The sequence below is a fragment of the Schistocerca cancellata genome, chromosome 6 (assembly GCF_023864275.1).
Source record: "Schistocerca cancellata isolate TAMUIC-IGC-003103 chromosome 6, iqSchCanc2.1, whole genome shotgun sequence".
In the NCBI taxonomy this organism is placed as follows: Eukaryota; Metazoa; Arthropoda; class Insecta; order Orthoptera; family Acrididae; genus Schistocerca; species Schistocerca cancellata.
In genome coordinates this window covers 285,736,568-285,758,653 of record NC_064631.1, presented here as the reverse complement: position 1 = coordinate 285,758,653, position 22,086 = coordinate 285,736,568, and the positions used below count along the sequence as shown (strand labels likewise).

General features: G+C 38.8%; 1 protein-coding gene and 1 long non-coding RNA gene across 5 annotated transcripts in view; one reads left to right on the top strand and one right to left on the bottom strand.

Annotated features, from left to right (window-relative positions):
• Nucleotides 1-20,664, top strand: part of LOC126088534 (uncharacterized) — a 200,549-nt gene extending 179,885 nt beyond the window's left edge. Inside the window, exons 9-10 of one of the 4 annotated variants that reach the window (XM_049906710.1) lie at nt 509-563; nt 20,092-20,664. In XM_049906710.1, coding sequence (XP_049762667.1) covers nt 509-536 — 28 coding nt within the window. In that variant the 3' untranslated portion in view covers nt 537-563; nt 20,092-20,664. Of the gene's footprint in view, nt 1-508; nt 5,214-20,091 lie in introns of those variants that run through there. The other 3 variants (XM_049906711.1, XM_049906708.1, XM_049906709.1) reach the window with 3 other exon arrangements.
• LOC126088539 (uncharacterized) overlaps nt 4,810-22,086 on the bottom strand; it is a 45,896-nt gene continuing 28,619 nt past the window's right edge. The window contains exon 3 of the long non-coding RNA XR_007519962.1: nt 4,810-4,941. This is a non-coding gene — a long non-coding RNA (uncharacterized LOC126088539). The remainder of the gene's footprint in view (nt 4,942-22,086) is intronic.

Here is a 22,086-nt window from a genome sequence, read left to right as displayed (position 1 = left end):
ATCTTTCTTTTTTCCTTACACTTAGATAATAACAAAATAATATAACTAAAGCTATATTGATCAGAGGTAATAAATACATCTTTTAATCATCCAGAAAAGTGGACAATGATGAATTGGAATAACTTGCACTGAGAGCATATCTTCTTCTCCCTTTTATTTCATATAGTGGTTCCTCTGCGCTATATGTGTAAGACTCATGAATTATGAGACTTTCTGAAAGGTGTGTGTGTGTGTGTGTGTGTGTGTGTGTGTGTGTGTGAGAGAGAGAGAGAGAGAGAGAGAGAGAGAGAGAGAGAGAGAGAGAATGTATGAGGCCCATGTATCATCCATTAATTAAATTAAATTTTTGTTGTCCATGTAAGCTGTAGTTCCCATTACAAACCAGCTTTGTTATGAACTGCAGTATATAGATGTAGAATATTATTTTCTTTATTGCTTGTTTAGTATGAATAAAAATATGAAATTCCGAACATTCTACAATAATTTTCATATGATTTCCCTTCTGCAGCTGCTACAATAGAACCACAAGACTATGAGTGGCAAGTGGTCAAGAGTGGATTTGAGTAAGTGGACTAGTTTGTTGGTCCTACTTTGGATACAAAATAATAATGGTTATGGTTTCAGTTTAGTATACATTCTCAAAGAGAGAACAAACATTTTTTAAATTTTTCTGTAGAGTCTTTTATTGGTAATTTATTCTTCATTTGATTTGTGCCATATATGTTACAGATTGTTTTAGCACTAAATGAAGAGGGGCATCCATAAATGTATTACAGATTATTGTACTATCACACTGCAGCTCGATAAATGAACAAAGAAGTTCAACATGCTCAGTGTAAAATTTAATAATTAATGCTGTATAGCTTTAGAGTGAAAATTAATCTGGAATATTGAGAGTTATAAAACTGTTCACATTTCCATAGTCCTTTGCTAGAAAGAAGTATGGCTCTATCTGAGAAAGTAAAATCATTATAAAAGCAGTCATTCACAACATAATATACCAGTTTTCTCCAAGTATACATGATTTAAAGTACGAACAACATTGTGTGGACACAAATAAAGGACTGTGTTGTATTTATGCACATAGGATTTTTTTCTGAGACATGTCTCTGCTATTTAAGCCTTGTGGGGACCAGTACCATTGATTTAATGGGCATGCTGTTTGCAGTGTGATACCATAACTACGAATCAGGATTTTGTGGTATCACAATAATGTTTATTTTCACATTTATAGTTTAGTCTAAAGCACTTGCTCCTTATATAGTAACAGTCCCTCATGACTACCCAAAATTCAGGATGAATTTGTAGGAGCAATGTCAAAGATCTCTTAACAGATACTTCTTGTTAAAGAAAAGAGTTTGTGGAGAAATTCTCTTCTAAATTAAAATGACAAATATTTGATTTCTCTCAAATTAAAAAATGGATGTTATAAATAACATACTATAATAAGGCAACAAATGACAAGAATAAAGGTGGAGAAAGGAACATCGACCATCTAAAATATGGACTTCGTCACTACTACATTTCTACATGCAAAGTCATGTTAGATACTGGCAATCCATTAAACAATCATATAATGCAGAATGTCACAATCATAGCTTCAATTTATCAATTCTATGTAGTAGCTCTGTGCTACGAACATACATAGGAATGTAATTTTGAACTTGTGTACATGAATAATATTATGTGAGAAATAGCCATACTTACTCTCAGTGATAAATTATAAAGAGAAAACAGAAGTAAAAGAAATTGTACAACATTATATTCTAGAATCTATGAGCGTTTTTTCTGGACTGACGAAAAAATGATAACTTTCATGTTTCAGATTGCCATAAAATTCTGATCCACTGACCACTCATGAATCAAAACTACCCTATTCATTAGCTTGCCCTGGCTCTATATTAACTGGCAAAACATAAAATATTAATATTTCAACCAACAATCAAAACAAATGTTTAATTTACATGTTTAAGTGAAATCTCTATCTGAAAATCCTGTATTATAATCATTTTGTAACAGGGGAGATTCACAGAAAATGCATATAATCAACAAGAGATCCAAACAGTGAAAAGCTATTAAAATAATAATTTGATGTGATCTTGTGTAAGAGGCCTGGTCAATACCCTATTTTGCTATGAAAAGAAAAACTACAAGCTGATGTAATCTCAGGCAAAAAGCCTATATCAGTAGCATAAATGTAATGCAGCTGTAAAGACATTATTGGAAGTAAGTACTGTCTCTTTAGAAAAATCTCTCAGACAATCATTTTGCAACCTTCCCTTCTAGAGCAAATGTTTTGGGCTTAGCGGACAATGATTGTTTATTAATCTCTCTCCCTCTCCACATATTATTTGCCTCATTTTACAACTTACATTTCATAAACAGGGTGTTATTTGTTACATGTACATCCCTAATATTTAGAAAAGAGTTCAACAAGGAATTTCACAAATGATAATATATATAGTAGAAAATATTCTAATTCCCATTAGTATTTCTGACTTATTCCTGTCGAAATACTAAAAGAACAACATTTTTTAGAGATATGGATTCACATGAAAAAAGGTACATCATGTCATGTCATTGGACTCATTCATGGGCATCTAAGTTTACTGGTAGCTAAAAATTAAACAATCACAAGTATACGGAACAATACTCATCCCTTTGCATACCATCATACACTCAAACCCATATTTTGATAGCTAAAATCATTTATGAATTATTAGTAGTGTCCACATGATGCAGGACATGCTATGGATTGCAAACACTAACTTCATATCACATTCAGAAGGGTGAGAAGCAAAAGTTGCAGAAAAACTCATTGTTTTGGTTAAATATTGAGTTTTCAAAATTGAAAATCCATCCAGTTGAAGTTAAATGTGTTTCCTTTCGATGCATGGAGTTCTTGTTGTGAACACTTTGTGTTCCATTTATTAACAATAATATATTCCTGCAGGCTGTACCACAAACACTTTAAATTCATTTACTGGGAAGTATTTTTTTCCCACCAGTGTATAATTAGCACTCCATGTTTTCAACCTATATATTGCGTGTGCAAATACACTGACCTCCATGATTTTTCATTTTTATCTTCATCTGTTCTCATTTTCTCAGTTTTCATTTCCTTGCATTTCTCATCATTCATCAACACTCTTCTTTGACTGTTTAGATTTTAAATTTACAGTCTTTCTTCTTCGTAAGCTGTTACTCATTTTGTTTCCTAAATGAATTATTAATTTATTTGACATTTGAATCATACCTGTCCATACTGATTTTCTATGTAACTAGTTCGTAATGATTGTTCTTCTGTTTATCATTTACTCTAACATTTTCTGCAATTCTTCATTCCTGTAACACAGAATGTTTGCTCTGGAGCATTGAAAATCTGTATTAGTTTGAAGGACTTACTCTTTACATTGTGTAGGCATGGTGTATTTTAATCAGTTGTTATTAATGCCTCAGTTTTGTATTTGTATTTCCTGTCAACTTACACAGTTGTAATAAAATCATGTGTTCACAGATCAATTAGACACAATGCTGAACAGCTCACAAACAAATTTTACATGTTTTACTGTTGTCTAGGAGAGAAGAATTACTACATTTATATTTCTGGTTTCAGTAATGTCTATGTGTTCTGTAACTGCACATTACTTAAGCTGTTACATTCTGATGCAAAAGAGAGAATTTCACGAAAAAATTTAGTTTAGAATATGTTATAATCATCCAAATTGGCATTATGCTGCATTATGCTAACATTTGGGAGATATTTGAAATAATTACAAAATTATAAGAAACTCTCTATTTCTTTCTTTAAGAAATTGAAGGCTGAGCAAATTTATAGACTGTTTCAATCTTTGCTGTAGAAATGAGTCAATATAATTTATGAGTGTTCAGTTAACAATTCTGCATATGAAGAAGTGCTGTAGGACTTATCATTCACATAATTCTAGTACTGCCATTATTAAACATAGAGCACTGACTAAAGAAGACTTAAAATTACAAACTTTCTGCTGAATTCCTAAGCATAATTATAAAAAAAGATGAAAACAGTAGGCACAAATACTAGTGAACTAGTGTCATACTGATGATTCCCAAATACACAGGAATTTGTTATCTTTCCCAAAAATGACTGGATCTAGTTAGTGCAAAACTATGGAATACAATTGTTGATATAGAGGCAATTTATAGACAAGATAACAGTGGGTGATAAACAATGTAGTTGCTCTTCTGTTCGAACTGTGCTACATTGTAAATTACAACCCTGACATATCGAGAAAATTTAAAATCCTGTACTCATGCTTGAATATGAGTATAGGTGTACTGTTAAAACAAATGAATTTGTATTGGAGTCAAGTCTTCCTCTGCATTACTTGAGCAGCAGGCAGAGACAGCTTAAGGAATATTTTATTTCAACATCCATGAATGGTTTCTTCTACAAATGATTTTGCATCAAACTGAGCTTCCTTTTTAATTACTAATTTGTTCTGCTATGTTAAATACTAATTAGATTTACAAGGAAATATCCTCTTCTTTGAACATTTTGTTTTTTTGAATTTAATCATTAATTTTCACACCTGTCACATGCTTTCTACAGTGAAAGGAGCAGTTTCACTTACACCAATACTAATAATTCAGATTGTGTGTGTATTTTGCACATATATATGTATGCACACTTTTATCTGATTAACACTCTGGGAAAACTGTCACTTGTTTTGTGCAGTTATATTGAATTACAGTTGTGATGAAGAAAACTGATAAAAATACGAACATTTTTTTGTGTATAATGCAATAAAATTGTTGATACATTTGCTAGATACGTTTGAATAACAGATATATTAATGGTACATATACTATGATTTTCATCACATACCAGATAATAAAGTTGTCTGCCAGCTCTTGACTGATTGCAGTGATAAATTTAAAATGTGTTTTCTTCCAGAATGTCTGAAAATAATATTTTGTGGCTAAAATTCATGTTTTTGGAAGCACAAAATTAAAACAACAATTGTTATTTAGATTGTATTTATTATATGAGTATATTACAGCTTTACAGTAAAATATAATAGTGATGCACATGGCATGAATGGTAGAGATAACTTTGGCATACAATGTTCCTTCTCAGAATATCTCACTTTTAAATGTAAATTTTATAAAAAATGTCTAATGGTTACTGCAAGAAAACACCATTCTTTTGGAAATAAAAGGAAATGCTTTCAGTTGTGATATAAATATAGAATAATATTCACTTGTGGTACCCCTCCTCCCTCCCTTGCATTCATCCCCCCTCCCCCCCCCCCCCACCCTCTAAAAAGAAAATGTTCTGAAGATGTTAATTTTATTTAGATTACTGGGCATGTTCAGTATGGTACATAAATTGGGACATGATCACAATAATTAAGCTCTATGCACACTATGTGATACTATGTTAAATTATTAAAGATTTGACTCAAAGGGGTCCTGTAATCTAAAATTCATGCTGAGTGGAGTGTGGTACTTCCAATATCATCAATTTTGTCCACACACAATTAAAGCTTTGTCACAAAAAGAAAAGCCAATCTGAGAACACAATTTTCTTCTTGCCTGCCATTTTAAGAGAGAGATGAAATGGAAACAATTATGGATTCAAAAGCACTACAATGACAGACAGGGAAAATACACTTTTAAAAATATTTTTCACTTAAGCTGCACCATATCTAATGTAGTTTTAATTATCGGATTGATTTCATGTAGTATACTTTGATATGAAAGGCAGAGTAAAAAAGAAAGTGGAGAACAATGACCCTAAAGATATATGAAATTACAGGATTAATTTATGTGGACTGTTAAACAGAAAACTGTTGGGGGGAATGCCAGTTAGCCATACTGGGCAAAAATAAAATGCCACATTTTTTATGTAATTATTCAGACTTTCAAGGTGATCTGTTGACATCTTGAGGTGCTGGGTATTCTGCCGAATATCAGGTGTCTGTGCACTGGCATTCCATTTTTGGTCTGGTGCAATTCGAGGTATTGCCTCTGCATCTCTGCTCCCACTTGAAATGTTCCTAGGCATTCCGTCTTCGGTCCAGTCAGCCAGGCTAAGGGCTGGTATTCCATTTTCAATTCGGTGCAGTTCTAGGTGCTCCTTCTGCTGTGTGCTCCACTAGAAGTGTCCTGCAATGTTCCGTCTTCAGTCTGGTGCACCTGATGCTCTGCATGGTATACGTTCCCCATGTCCACACACTATGTCCTCCTTTTTGTGGAATTCTGCTGCTGCCCCATTGCATTTTCAGTAACCCCAGTGCAGGATCTGAGGCTCTACTGAGTCAGTACCCAATGTCAGGATTCATTAAGTTTTCTGTCACTTTTATCTCTACAGACTCTCACATAACACTATCCCAGTATCTGGGGGTCTGTGCCAGGACTCTTGATTCATCATAGTTCATGGAATATTTGAGTTCCAGACAGTGCTCAGCAATGGCTGATTTAGTTGCCTTTCTTTGTCAGAAGTGCCTCTAATGTTCTTTGCATCTAATGTCCACTGTTCTAGATGTCTGGCCAATGTACTACATATAATATTTGAAGGGTGTAATGCTGCTCCAGCTGGCTAACAAATGTGAATTTAGTGGAGCTGGCTGTAATATCTGCTTAAAGGAAACTGGCTTCCACCTGCATGAACTAAAGCAGCAGCTTATGCAGTCAGAAGAGGGGTAGACACACTTTGAGCATTGAAACAGATATAATCGTCATCTCCAATGGTTCCATTATATCAGATCTGATTTAGTCACACTTCTTGTTGCTTCACAGGCCAGATCACATGAAGGCCACTACTGTGATCGTACTGAGTTAACTGTTATCAACCTATCTGTCCTCTAGCCTGAGGTGCATGGACGTGAATATTCAAGGGTGTGAACTATCTTCATTAAGCTCCTTAAGGACTGGAATTCTTTGCTAGAAACCATTCTAGACAGCTTAGTGATCACAATCTACTCAAAAGACAAAATGTATCCTTCAATTCATAACCATTTAATGGTAGATAGGAATGAATAAGCAACAGAACACATATCCTGATATAAAAACTACGTGATGGCTTGGAGTGATTCACTTTCGATTCAGCACCCCTGGTGGCTGGTATGGAACACCATTTGACTGCTAGATCATGATGGTAATTAACACATGCACACACACACAACACAACTGACACTGTACTGTGAGAGAAGTGTGGCTCAGTCGATAAATATTTGTAATGTTTGCATAATCTGGAACATTCGATGGTTGTATGAATATCAGCATTCTGGAATATTCGATTTTTGTATAAATAGCTGCACACTCTGACCATGAAGTCAGTTCTGTTCTGGCTGACACTGATATTCATAATAAACATGCTTTTAGTGCTAAGTGTTGTATTTATTGAGACCCCTTTTGATTTGTATTTGAATGTTTATGATGTGACATTGGTTGGGTTGAGGTACCGGGTACTTCGAAACATTTGCATCACCATGGCCACAATTAGGCAATGTAAAACCATTGGCTACAAGGATAGGAAATGGAATACAAACAGTCCATACATTCGGAAGACGAATGGATTCCAAGTGAGCAGTAAATCAGCTGTACTTCAGACATTCCGCAGTGTTTTTCTGACATGCTGATCACAACCTAACAAAATGGCTGAAAGGATTTGACCAAGGTACCAAATGCAACAGGTGGGATGACATGATGTGTTTGGTAAATGCATACTTTTACTTGGTTGGCACAGCCTAGCAGTAGTTTTGAGAATAATGATGAGAAGCTCAGTAGCTGAGATAAGTTCCAGGCAAAACTGAAGAAAATGTTCGATGACAGTCAGCAGCAAGTCTGCTTAGCCACTGAAGAATGCTTTGTTCAGCTCTGGCACATGCTTTTTCCCGGCTCATGGAGGCAGAACATGCCCCACTCTGTTGATTCTGGCTGCTGCTGATGTATGGGAAGCTGCTTCCTCGCTGGTGAGAGGGTGCGGTGTAGGCACTCTGCACTGCTGAAGGCATGTCTGTAGTCAGCCAGCAGCCTCTGAAGGTCATTGCCATGACATCAGTGGCAATGGCACCTGGAAAGACCCCATGGCTTTGCACACATTTACCGTGATGGCATGTAGAGACTGCTGTCTGTAGGATTTGACCCATTGGCCTCTGTTGGGAGTCAGATGGCAACTGGTGCTGAGGCATTAAGCCCCATGGGGAACTCTGTATGCAAGAAAGGGTAAAGAATGGACTGGCAGAAATACAGATCCATTCACTGCAGAATCCTTGAACACATTCTTTGTTCAAATATATATTTTTCTAAATTTTTTTTTATATTTTTGAGGTTGATATCTTATGTTCACTAATCAGCACGGTTTTAGAAAGCATCACTCATGCGAAACTCAGCTTGCCCTTATCTCAACTACTGCAGACTATGATTGAAGGGCAACAGGCAGATCCCATATTTCTAGATTTCTAGAAAGCATTTGATGGTCCACCATTGCAGGCTGTTAAAGAAGATACAAGTATATGGAATAGGTTCATAGATATGTGAGAAGCTTGAAGACTTCTTAAGTTATAAAACCCAGTAAGTTATCCTCGATGGCGATTGTTCATCAGAGATGAGCGTATCATCATCAGTGCCCAAAGGAAGTGTGATAGGACCTCTATTCTTCTCTACAGACATAAATAATATTGTGGACAGGGTGGGCAGCAATCCGCATTTGTTTGCTGATGATGCTGTCATGTACAGTAAGGTGTCAAAGTTGAGTGACTGTATGGGGATACAAGATGACTTAGACAAAATCTATAGTAGGTGTGATGAATGGCAGCTAGCTCTAAGTGTAGAAAAATGTAAGTTAATAAGGATGAGTAGGAAAAAATAAATAAATAAAAAAAATAAAAACAATGTAATGTTTGGATGCAGTGTTAGTGGAGTTCTGCTTGACATAGTCATGTCGTTTACATACCTGGGCGTAACATTGAAAAGTGATATCAAATGGAACGAGCATGTGAGGACTGTGGTAGGGAAGGAGAATGGTCAACTTCAGTTTATTGGGAGAATTCTAGGAAAGCGTGATTCATCTGTAAAGGAGATCACATATAGGGTGCTAGTGCTATCTATTCTTGAGTCCTGCTCAAGTTTTTTGGGTCTGTACCAGGTCAGATTAAAGAAAGACATTGAAGCACTCCAGCATCCAGGAGGACAATGGTTCAAACCCACATTCGGCCATCCAGATTTATGTTTTCTGTGATTTCCTGAATCACTCCAGGCAAACGCTAAATGCTGGAGTGGTTCTTTTGTAAGGGCACATCTGACTCCTTCCCCATCTTTGACACAATGTGAGCTTGTGCTCTGCCTCTAATGACCTGCAAAAACAAGGTGAGAACCTTTCTCTGCACAGTAACCTGAGAAAATAGAACATTGTCACCTCCCCTATATAACTATAGCCTAACAATTACTGGTGATGTGGTTTCAATTGGTAAGGCCCTTGGATCAGTGTGACAAACTTTTTTGTTTTCCTGTTCAGAGTATATGGATTTGACAGTATCTCCCATTGGCCTACTTTCACTGCCTCTTCTGGCTTCTTCAATACCTTTGTATTTGCTTCCTGGATCCTCTTCCACACTTCCATCATTGTTCTCACGAAGTCTTGGACCGATCCTCCATTCCTGCCTTCTTTCTGTCTAGTCACATCAAAGGGTGATTTTCTTTACATACACCACTTCAAATGGCAGCAACCCTGCGCTAGTGTGCACTTTGGAGTTATATACACTCACTACAAAGGATAAATATGAGTTCCATTCCAAATGATGTACATTCACATAATAACTAAGCAGTTTTCCAATTGTCTGATGAATTTGTTCTGTCCTCCTATTAGGTTGAGGATGAAGTGGACTAGTTTTTAACCGTCGAGCAGGTATGCCTATGTATAAAGTGCACCAAGCACAAGTAACATTGTTTTGCACCATTCCATTGTTGTTTTACAACTGCGGGCACACTTCTGTTCCTTCATTATTGCTTCGGCTAACTCAGTGTAAGTTATGGTGTTGTATGCCCAAGTGAGCAGTGAGCCAACTGAGAAAAAATTTATGATCCATGCAAGAAAATTGTCCAAATTCAGGGCTGGCAGCACAGTAGGCAGTTGCCTACAAGATAATTAGTAATCAAATAAGTGTTTGGAGGGTATCTGCTGCAAGTGATCTGTTTGATGCTCTGAGAGGTCATTACTGCACAGTAATGCTTGAACACAGCAATAGATCGATACAACTAAAGTTTATTTTATTCTTATTTAAATGGTGATTTAGCTCATATTATATATGTTTAGTTTATCATCATTAATTAAACTTAGACTAAACTGAGGTTATGCTCAAATATGTTTACCGTAATAATGTAAAGACATCTATCCTTTACATGTGTATAAAGGATGCTGCACACCCATTCATATTATGAAAATTGGCACACCCACTTGAGGGTTAATTTTTTCACTTTTAATAAAAGAGACAACCCTTTCATCAGGTCTGACATGAAGTTCATCCCATGGTCCATAATTATTGTCTCCAGCACGCAAGACTTCAATATCCACCTATTAACTAATGCTTGGGTGACTATGACTGCCTGTTGGTCTGGCATCAGCACCATCTCAATGTAAGGAGAAAAATGGCCTATTGTGGTCAGCAAAAAATGATTACCTGCTGATGTTTGGGTCCTAACACATCCAACCCAATGAAACTAAATGGTTCTGTTGCTTCTAGCAATCTCTTCAATATTACTTGCTTCTGATTCAAATCTGCAGTGTACATTCTACATAATTTCTGATGTACTGATTGACATTATTCTCCCATCACTTCTACCAGTACCTTTCCACCACTCTGATTCATTGCCCTGCATCCCCTATGGCCCAATAAAACATGACCATGTGTTTCATGTACCAATTCTTCCAACTCTGCTCATGCAACCACTTATGGTCCTAACTTTATTTCTCTACACAACAATCTGTCATGCCTGCTAAACTGCCCCCCCCACCCCCACCCCCACCCCTCCCCCCTTGTTACTTGCTATACTGTTTATACTCCTCGTCAGTGCTCTGCACTGTTTGTCATTCAGTATGGATGACACAGTCTTATACTAAAGCTATTGTCCTGTTTAACCCTTCCACATTTCCATGCTTCTTACCTGGTTTGTAGATTACTTCATACTCAAATTCACTGAGTTTTAATCCCATCTTGTCAGTCTATTTGATAAGTCCTTCAAACCTAGTAAACACTTCAAAGCAGCATGGTCTGTCATTATGTTGAACTTCCTTCTGTACAGGTAACACCAGAGATAAGATACTCCATACACAAAGCCAACTGTCTGTTTGTCTGTCTGTTATAGAATAACTCTTCTTGATTCCATTCAACTGTCTTGACACAAAGGCAGTAGGATGATCTTAATCAATTACCTTCTGGCTCAAAACACCCAAGAGCATGGGCTCATGCATCACACAATAATATAAACTCCTTCTGAAAGTCTAGGAACACCAACACTGGACCCAGCATTAACATTCAACAAATGCTCCCTGACATTCCTCTGACCACAAAAATTTAACACCCTTCTTCAACTGCTGTAAACCCCTTCACAAACTTTCTATAATCGTTTATGAGACCTAGAGAAGATGGCAACTCCTTGGCTGTTCCTGGATATTGCACTGCTTGCACTAATTTAGTATCAACTCTTACATCATGCTTATTATTAAGTGGCCTAAATAGTTGAATTTTCTAGCACAAAGTGACATTTCCCAGTATTTAGAGTTAAACAAGCTGCCAGTAACTCTTGCATACTTCCCTCATTTGTTGCTTAGGCTCCTGTATGTCTCTCAAAAAGACAATTATGTAATTGAGATACGCCAGGTACTGATACTGTTATAATCCTTTTCATACTCCATCCAATAAATGCTGGAATGTGCTTGTGCATTTTCTAACCCAAACAGCATTCTTCTACACTGATAGTGCCCTAAGGTGCTAAAAACGCATTTTTCGCTCTATCTTCCAGAGTCACTTCTAACTGATGGTATCCCTCCTTCAAGTCCATTATCAAGAATACTATTACTATTTCTGTGATGTTTGGAATTGGGTTGGTATCTGTCATAGTTTTACTATTTAAACAGCGGTTATCACAGCAGAATCGATATTTCTTTGAGCCATCTGTAGACTTCTTTGGTACAATTACAAATCCTGCCCTCCAGGGGCTACTATTTTCTTTTAGCATATCATCAGCCAATTGTTCATCAATAAAATCCTGCAAAACTAGTGGCAGAGATTGTGCACAGTCTTTGTTATACTGGTGCTTTATTCCATTACAGTCTTGTGCTGTGTTGATTGTGTAGCAGGCAATGGCCCTTGTGATAGAAACGGATCTTGAAATTCTAGCAACAGGTCCTCCATCTGTATGCTTTCTGTCCCATTCAAATGCTTCAGTTTTTCACAAAATGCAGTCCTTGCAGAAACTTGTGCTCTCTTACAGCCTGCACTTCCTGTGTGGCAATGTTCCTCATCCAGAATCTTCAATGTGGCCAACAATGTTCCCTTCAGTAATTTAACTTTCTCTTGTAAGTGTACCTCTCTTGTAAATGTACAACACTATGTCTCAACAAACGACATGCTGCTTCTAATACCTCATTATCTTCCAGTGGCTCCAGTATACATTACATATCACTTGGTAAATCAGGCTCCACGGTCACCCATAGAGACTTCCCAGTGCCACTCAACACAAAATCATTTGAATTAAGGCTGAATGTCACTGATCATGGTTTAACTGGATTGTCCTCTACAAAAGATGATCCTCATGACAGATCGATACTGAAAACAGTGTCCCCGAGCTGGAATGTCTTCCCACTACGCTCTGCCATATGTTGTTAAAGGTCAATTACAACCTGATGTTGATGTGGAAAGTCTAATTCTAGGATTATGCTGTAGCTCTCACTTCCATACATTGCCTAAACCTGGTTGACTCAAACCAAAAATTCATTATTACTGACCCCAATGGTAGTATATTACTATCCCCTACTACATGCAGCTTGTAATGTGGTGGGTTCCAACGCCTCCTACTAACTCTCTTAAGGCCACTGACACATGCACTCCTGAGTCCAACAAAGTTTATTTTCCCTACCACTTATAACACTCACTATAGTATATTCTGCCTCAATGTTCGTTTTTACTACCTTTATCTTTACTGGGAATTACTTCCAGCGACACTGTGGTTCTCTCCTAATTTTAACAGGTACTGTGTACCACCCTAGACCTCCTCTGCCATTCCCCCCTTAAACAGTCCATACCATCCCCATTGTCCCTTTGTGGCTGGTAGCATAGCCTCTGCATGACCTACACATCCACAATTAAAACATTTTACATTTGATGTGAATACATTTCTCTGATCCCTCATACCTGTTGACATATCAATTTCCTCATACTTCAATACAATCCAACAGCAACATGGAGATCTTTAGGCATTCCAGTGCATATTCTCCTAGACATGACTGGTGCTAAACCTCTTAGGAAAGCATTAACCACATGTTTCTTGGCTTCTTGTAGCAACGCTTCATTTATCTTCTTATCTGTGTTAACCCGTAAGCACATTTCCTATATTTATCTGCAAACTCTTCTACTGCCTCATTACGACTTTTGGAAACTAATCTCAATTGCTCAGAGAAAAACCATGCACTGTTCTGTTTTGTACAGCTTTGTTCTAATCCCTGTCTGAGTTAGCAGAGGTTGAAAATACTGCTTCAGTTGTAAATTACTTTATTTTCACACGACCGGTTTCGGACTGTTATAAGCCCATCCTCAGGTGTCGAAGCTGTGCTGTGGTCCCCGAGCACCACATGTACCAGGCGTGGTGTGCTGCCTATGCGCTCATAGGCAGCACACCACGCCTAGTGCTGCCTATGCGCTCATAGGCAGCACACCACGCCTAGTACATGCAGGACCTCTGCTATAATGCTCAGTTGCAGATCTTCTTCCAACATGATTGCTGTCTGAATTGATGAGAAGTATCTGCCTTGTGGAGCACCTCTGTGCACCATACAAATTACTTCACTTCTGCTGTTAAATTTAACCTTGCTACCTCTAATAACTGCTTATCTGACCAACCTCCTGTGTCAGCAGAGGAGTTGATATCCTCCACAAGTGCCAAGATATCCTCAAATGACCTACCAGAAAAGAGAGAAACAAGGTTAGCAACAGCCAGATCCACTCCTAGAGTCTGTGACTTCAACATTTCTGTTTTCTCATTTTTCTCCAATAGACTGTTATCTGAAACTAATTTATTCACTCTTAATTGAGCTTGTGTCTGATTTTGTCATAGCCCAAATGCCACTCATTTTCAAAACTTAATAATCCAAAAACAACACAAAAATAATAATCCAACAATAACCTAAATAGAACACTTCATGGTTATCTGCACTACCAACCTACTTCTTTTGCCCATGCATGACCCACTGAGACACACTATATTGTCTAGCCATGTGCACAGAACAGGTGCAGCTCATAATTAAAGGCTCTCAGGCAGAGCCAACCCAAAATAAACATTAAAAAAATTCTCATGACATATTAAAGAATTTAAATGATCAGAACGGATTTTGCATACTTCCTACATGGATTTAATTAATGGTGGTCAACATTTTTGGAACTGTTGATATGTGATATCAAATAATGTTTTTCAAACAGTAGTAGTTAGCCTTAAGGGTGCACCTTGAAACACTGCTTAGCTCTTTGCAGCAGAAGTCTGGGGGCATGGTTTCCTTGGAGTACAGCTCTTATGGGGGCCTGAAGGCTCTGGTGTTTCAGCCTAAGTGTGTCCTGCCAACCTGCACACAATTTTCATGTTCATTTGCTTACATGAAAGGGAAATGAACAGAGTTGCTGAAACTTCACTATCGAATCACTGTCTCTGTATATCTCTGTTCTCCTTAACTGCATCATTAATTGACATTTAGTGTTATTGCATTGATACTGTTTTAGAGAGTTTTTTTGTTTCTGTCACTGGTTGTTATATCCATCATTGGAACAATTTTGCAAATATGTTTCCAGAATGCGCTACAGCACAATAACATAAGTTTTATCACCTAGCGAGAGTTTCATGAATGATTAGAGGAAAAAGCACACAAAATATACATCATACGTGAAATATGTCCCTGTACTTTAATTTCATTGTTTTTTAGCTAGGGGTAGCGTGCATTTTTAGCAAGTTTCTTTTTGTGAGTGTGTTGTGCATGAGTTTAGTGAGTTTAGCATTCTTGTGAATAACAGAGGCATACCACGAGTTCAAAAACAACACCATGTAATTTATTAGGTAAAATTTCAGAACATGCAGATAGGATGAAAGTGAAGGAGTTTGGTGCACTCAGATCTGATGTAAAGATGAATCAAGAACAAAAACTGTGTAAATCCAGACAAGGGTATAAACAAAATTTCAACAGAGCAATGTACAATGTTGCTGAGTGGTTGTGGGCATTTTATCACTTTAAATGCAAATTTTTGTGATATACAAGTATAAATATGACAAATATGGGGTGTAAATTACCATACCACTTGTTTGGATTGCTCACATCAGCCAATCACAGCACAAGATCTGTGACATCGTGGAAACATCACATGAACTCATAAACACCACAGTTTTGGCACACAAAACACTAAACATCTGAAATTTTCAAATGAAAATCCAAAAATATCATGTATGCAGTGAAGCAAACACATACTGCCTTAAAAATATCTTCAAAACATGTCTTTTAGGACGATTTGTTGTGGGAAACACTCAGGTAATGTGACATTCAAGGATTAATAAGCTACCTACACATTTTATCCAGGAGTTAGTTTTTAATCTTATTTAGTAGCTGATTATGAAATGGACAGAAAATACAGTATGTAAATGTTTGGCTAGAGTGTGATAAGGCCCCTGCCCCCCACCCCCCACCAGAAATGTTTGCTGTGGTGACAGACTGATTTGTAGCATAGCCCGAGATCTAGGTTAGTTCCAATGGGTAAGAGTTACAGCCTTCCCCAGTATGGAAACAATGAGCTGCATCTGGCCCAGAATGACTACAAATAAAGCAAACAACTTCCATAGACACAGTGCAAGGGGCAGAATGCCCATGCAAATTGCACTATGTGCAACATACAGCATCTAGCTACACAGCTGTAGAATTACCCTTATGCTGTGATAAGTCTATTGATTCCTCCAGTTTCACAAAAGTAACCCTACTATTATCATGCCCCTCATCCTCATTCCCATGATTGTCACCAGAAAAGAACAAAAACAATCTCAATGATGATATTGTAGGCTGCGACTCAAACGTCACACTGCGGCAGGGGCCGGGTGTGAGGGGGGGTTGGGGGGAAGGGGGGGGACATCCTCTGCTGTTGCCTTCAGTGACATCGGCTCTCCTGATCCACACTGAATTGCAATTGGTGGGGTTAGTGGCTGAAGTTTGTAGTTGCAATTGGTGTGGTTAGTGGTGGTGGTGGTGGTGGTGGTGGTGGTGGTGGTGACGGGCTGGAGGGCCCAGAGGAAACACTGCTGACAGTAAAGAATGCTTCGTTCAATTTCAGTACACACTTTGTCGTGGCTCAGTTATGCAGAACACACCCGTTGACCCTGGCCAATGTTGATATATGGGAAGCGGCTTCCACCCTGATGAGAGGACGCTGCATAGGTGCCCCACATAGCAGGCCCGTGGACAGCCAGCAACCTCTTTAGGCTGTGGTCATGATGTCAGCAGTGTGCTACTTCTCTATCAGTAATGGCACCTGAAGCAGTGCCGCATGTGTTCACCATGGCAGCACATGGAGACTGCTGCGCATGGGATTCGACCCAGTGCTCTCTGGCAGGAGTTGGATGGTGGTTGGCACTGAGGCACCAATTCTCATGGGGAACTCAATGTGCATGGCAGCAGGCATGATTGGCAGAATGATGGTGTTGCAGCATTAAGTCCCATGAGGAACCCAGTGCTGGTGGAGCCAGGTGCAGCCTGGTCTAGAACCCACAGCTGCTGCTTGTGACACCCAGTCATCTCGCTGTCCGTTGTGTCCCTGACATCGTGGTGGTGCTGCTGGACTCTGGCAAAAGGAATGCCTCTGCCCTGAAATTCAGACATATATCATCCAAGGCATATTTTTTCACTGAAACCCAGTACCCAGTCACATCACCAATAACAAGAGACCTGCCCTGATGAGGTGACACTGAAGTACCAGCTACAGTTATTAATGCTGCACAGTGCAGTTTTCTGCTGAGTGCAGCTAGCCTTGTCTCATCATCCCCATATATGCATGTTATTCTGACCTACATGGCATCATAAAGCAGCAACTAGCCTGCAGCTGCTAATGCAGCAGTTGACACTGCCTTTATCACTTATTCTTATTACTTTTGCTGAAAGAGTTCTCCTTTTGCTAAAAGACTGGGTAGCAGTACTAAAAATTGATGTCAGCACATCACGGGAATGCAGCACAAAGGAAATGGATGAACGAAGTGTGACAGACTTCTGAATGTGGTCCCTTTGGCAGTTGTGGAAGATCACCATGACCTAAACTCTCTACTGTGCCAAATAGTGAGAGGAGAAACAGCATTTTATGGCAACCAGTAGTGTCAGACTGAGTAAGTAACAGATAAATCTGATGGATGTGGACCCAATATATCAGGAGGTAATAGAGAGCACCAAAGATGAAGGATGGGACATGGCATTTCTGTGTCAACTGCTGATGACAACAAACTCATGACAAAGGACTTCTATCCATTGTTGTACATTGATGACACCTTGGACTGCTTGAAAGGAGCAAAGTATTCCTCAACTATGGACATGCTGACAGGTTACCAGTAAATTGAGGTTGAGGTAGCTAATGAGGAAAGTGAGATTGAAAAGGCTAACTAGGTAAAAGAGTGCGTTAATAACTCTACATGGTCTCAATGTGTTTATCTATGAGTTATGTCATTTGTACTGTGTAAAGCTCCACCCACATTCAAAAATATTATGGACAACCTGCTTTCACACCTTAAATAAATCTTTGGTGTCCCAATGACAATGTCATTTTTTGAAGACATTTGAAGATCATCTAACCCACCTGACAGCCATGTTGAAATGTGTTCAGATTGCAGTTCTCCACCTGAATCCTAAAAACTGCCACTTTGCTCCCAAGAAATAAAAGTATTGGGGCATCTAGTGAATGGCGATGGAGCCTGGCCCAATCCAAGGACAATACGAGCAGTCAGAGATTTTTCAACCCATCAGCATATTCTTGATGTGAGAAGTTTGCTCAGAATGTTCTTGTACTACTGCCTGTTCATAAAGAACTTCTGTACTGAGTATGTCCCTTGCAAAAACTATTGCACAGACACCAAATTTTCATGGAACAATGCACAAGAATGATATTTCCTAGTCCTTATGGAAGCTCTAACATCATCTCCAGTACTAGCATTGTAAGATGAGAATGCTCGTGGTTATGGGAGAGGTGCAGCTCTAGTGCAAATTCAGGAAGGTAATATGGTCAGAAAAGATAAATTTCAATCTCTGCTGCATTTGGGTAGCAGAAGAATTCATTGGCAACAAATGAAAATTAGTATCAAAACTGGGATTCAAACACACGTCTCCTGCTTACTGGTCAGATGCGTTAACAATCCACACCACCATGACATAGTGGCTAGATACAACTGCACAGACTAGCAAAGCATGCCCTTTCCCTTCTCCCTCGATCCAAACTCCCATTTATCGCACACAACCAAAGTAGCATCCCCTTGCCCTTTTTTCTCTGTTTGCTCATCACACCACCCAAAGTCCCACATGAGGTTGAGCATAGAGTGCTCTGCACTGAATGATCATATTGGCCTCCACGGCACATATATATCTGTATGAGTGGAGTCTGTTCCTTCAGGCATGTCCGAAGACACCACTCATACAGACAGAAAAGGTGCTTCCAGAGTACTCTTTGAGATGAATCACTCCACAACCAAGAGGGAGTGTCTTCCTGTTGTTTGGTCCGTCAACAAGTTGTGGCCGTATTTATTTGATAAACCATTGAGCTCTGTAGCAGACCACAATTCTCCATGCTGGCTGACTAGCCTGTAGAATCTGGTGGGTCGACAGGTGAGATGGTCACTGAGGCTCCAGGGGTATGACCTCACAGTAGTACACAAAAGAAGGTACAAACACAAAGATGCTAACTGCTTTCCGAGGACCCCTTTGGCAGAACACAGGAGCAAGGGTGAACTCTGCCATTTCTCATTTCTGTACTAAATGATGCCAAACAGGGGGGACAGCCAGCATTCCCAAAAACAATAGAAGCATTGAAGGAGGAGGAGATGACTGAAGGAAAATTCCAGTTAATAAATGGAGCACTGTATTAGATGAGCTATGAACACGTGGTGTGGATATGGTTGCTCATCATCTCTGCCCATCTACGCCCTTCTGACCCTGAAGTTTTTCCATGATGCTCCAAAATCTGGTCACCTGGAATTTGTGAAGGCCCTAGACAGAATCAGATGCAGGTATCACTGGCCAGGTCTCCACCAGTTTGTTAGTCACTATATAAGCCACTGTAAGGAATGTTAATTGTGGAGCATCTGGTACCAATCACACTTACAGTAGTGCCATTCTACTAAACTGGAAACACACAGAAATTGATAGATAATGATTTGCACTGCCTACTTAACCTGTTATGCTGTTACCAAACCTGTTTCAATTGCCAAAACTCCAGAAATTGCAAAGTTCCTAGTAAAAAACCTTATTTTGAAGGCAGGAGCACTCCAGGTGATGATTTATGATCATGGAAAAGATTTCCAGTCAGGACTAGTATCAGAGATAATTTTACATTGCAACAGCATCCACAGGATGACAACTGCATATTATTCACAGACATACAGGATCACAAGAATTGGCAGATGTGGTCTCAATGTATGTTGATGTCGAACAGAGAGACTGGGATACCATACTACCAGTCATGACATTCACATAAAACATAGTGAAGCACGACATTACAGGCTTTATACTGTTTTTCTTGCTCCACGGTGATGAGGTCAAAATGGCAATGGATACACTGTTCCTATTCAATAAGATGATGTCCAGAATAACTACATGAAACATCTCGTCAACAGGATCCTGAGAAGCATGGCAGCTGTCTCACATACGGACCTTGGACACTTTGGAGGAAGACATAGAAAGCTATAATCCTTCATCAAGACAAAAGGATAGAGGTGCTTTCCATGTCCTACAGATGCCATACTACAGTCCGGAGGTGGACACTGACGATCAGAAATTGAAGACCCATTTGACAATCACAAGGCTTCAATGGGATAGGCTACCTTAGATGATCATCAAAATGAAGAGGATGTAACAACATGAGCAGAAAGCGGGGATCTGCTAGTACCACCATGTAGAGGACCACTGACAAGATGTCGATCTAGATCTAAGGTCCTGCAGTTGCCTCCAATGACAACTTCTGAAATAGCATGTTGCTGTTCCTACAGAAGAGGGAGCAATGCCAAGAGCTGTGAGTTACCAGTTCAAACCTGACAACCAATAATTATTTATTATTTAGTATTTATCATTTCTGGAAGGTCCTTGAACTATCTCATGTTTGTATATTCTGGAATATTCAATGTCCATATAAATACCAGCATTACAGAATATTCAATGTTTGTATACATAGGTGCGCTCTTCATACACAATGTCAGTTATATTCTAGCTGTACACTGGTATTTTCAATAAACGTACTTTCAGTGCCAAGTACTGTATTTCATTGATGACCCTTTCCTTAAGATGTGACAATATGTAGATAAGTTTTGATTCCTATTGCAACGTTGTGCATGCAGATTGCAATTCCTCAACTGAAGTTTTTGAGCATTTCCTCACATCAACTGATTCAAGTCCATTTTTGAGCTTTGGTCTCACTGCACAGAATCCACTAGGAACAGACTGTTTTTCACAGGTGCATGTTCATGCAAAATCACATTTACTGTACTCTACACTATATCTCGTGGTGCTTTGTCTCATGGTAAGCCACATGCCGAACCACTACAATCGTGTTGTGCACATCATCAATACTTATAAGCTATGTCTGCTCAGTCTTCATGAAATTCATTGCAGATGAAAGCACAACCACAATGAAATTCTGCAAATTCATTGTAAATAGGTTTTTCTGCAAGAGTCTAATTAATAAATGTTGAATAACATAATTCAAGGCATTGTTGTGGAGTTAGGCCTTTACAAAAATTGTATAAAACCATACAAATGTAGTGATTCAAGAATTTCCATGTAAATTCTAGAACCACTCATCCTTCGACCATCTTGAACACACAATATTTTAAAAATAAGTGTGAGAGAACATACATACTGTGCAACACATATTTGTGTCACGAGCACAAGGTAGGCACGACGGTCGAATGGCATCGACAAATGTTTGCCACTCGCGCCACGGAAGTCGTACTGGAAGAACAAGGAGTGATTACGTATCTTATGATGTTTTATATCGTTGACTATCGCAACAAGAAAAAGGAAGAACAGTTGAAACATTGTTAATTATACTTCATGTGTTGGGCTTGCTAGGAGCAAGTCCTGTTCATAAATTATGTGGTTGTAAAAACTATGTTATTGCAGATGTATTTCATTAAGTCTAATGCGAGACAAATCGGTTGACTTATAAACATTCAAATACTGATGTGAGAAATATTGAAGTTGTTCTCTGAGGAACTGGAAATAAACTATGTCTGAGTTAAAAGTAATCTTCGAGTACTAAACCAGCATTATTCTTCAGAGTCAGTGTTATAACTTCAAGTTGAACAAATACATTTCAACGTAGACACAATACATGAAAGTTACAGATCAAGTAAACAGAGTAAGATGTGTGTACACTTTAACAGTCAAATCATAACTGAGTTCAAGTCTAGCGGCCGCTGGCCGGCTGGCCGCTTAGGTGGCGCTGCTGCTGCATGGCTGGCAAACAGCGCCGCATGTAGAGGACGCGTGTAACTGCGCGGCGGCACTTTGAAAGATCGGTGAGTCACGACACTTTTCCTCCCTTTGAATTTTTTGCACAGGTCTCGATGGAGGTGGCCTGTAGATTGCTAACATCCATAGGTGTTGTTTGACTG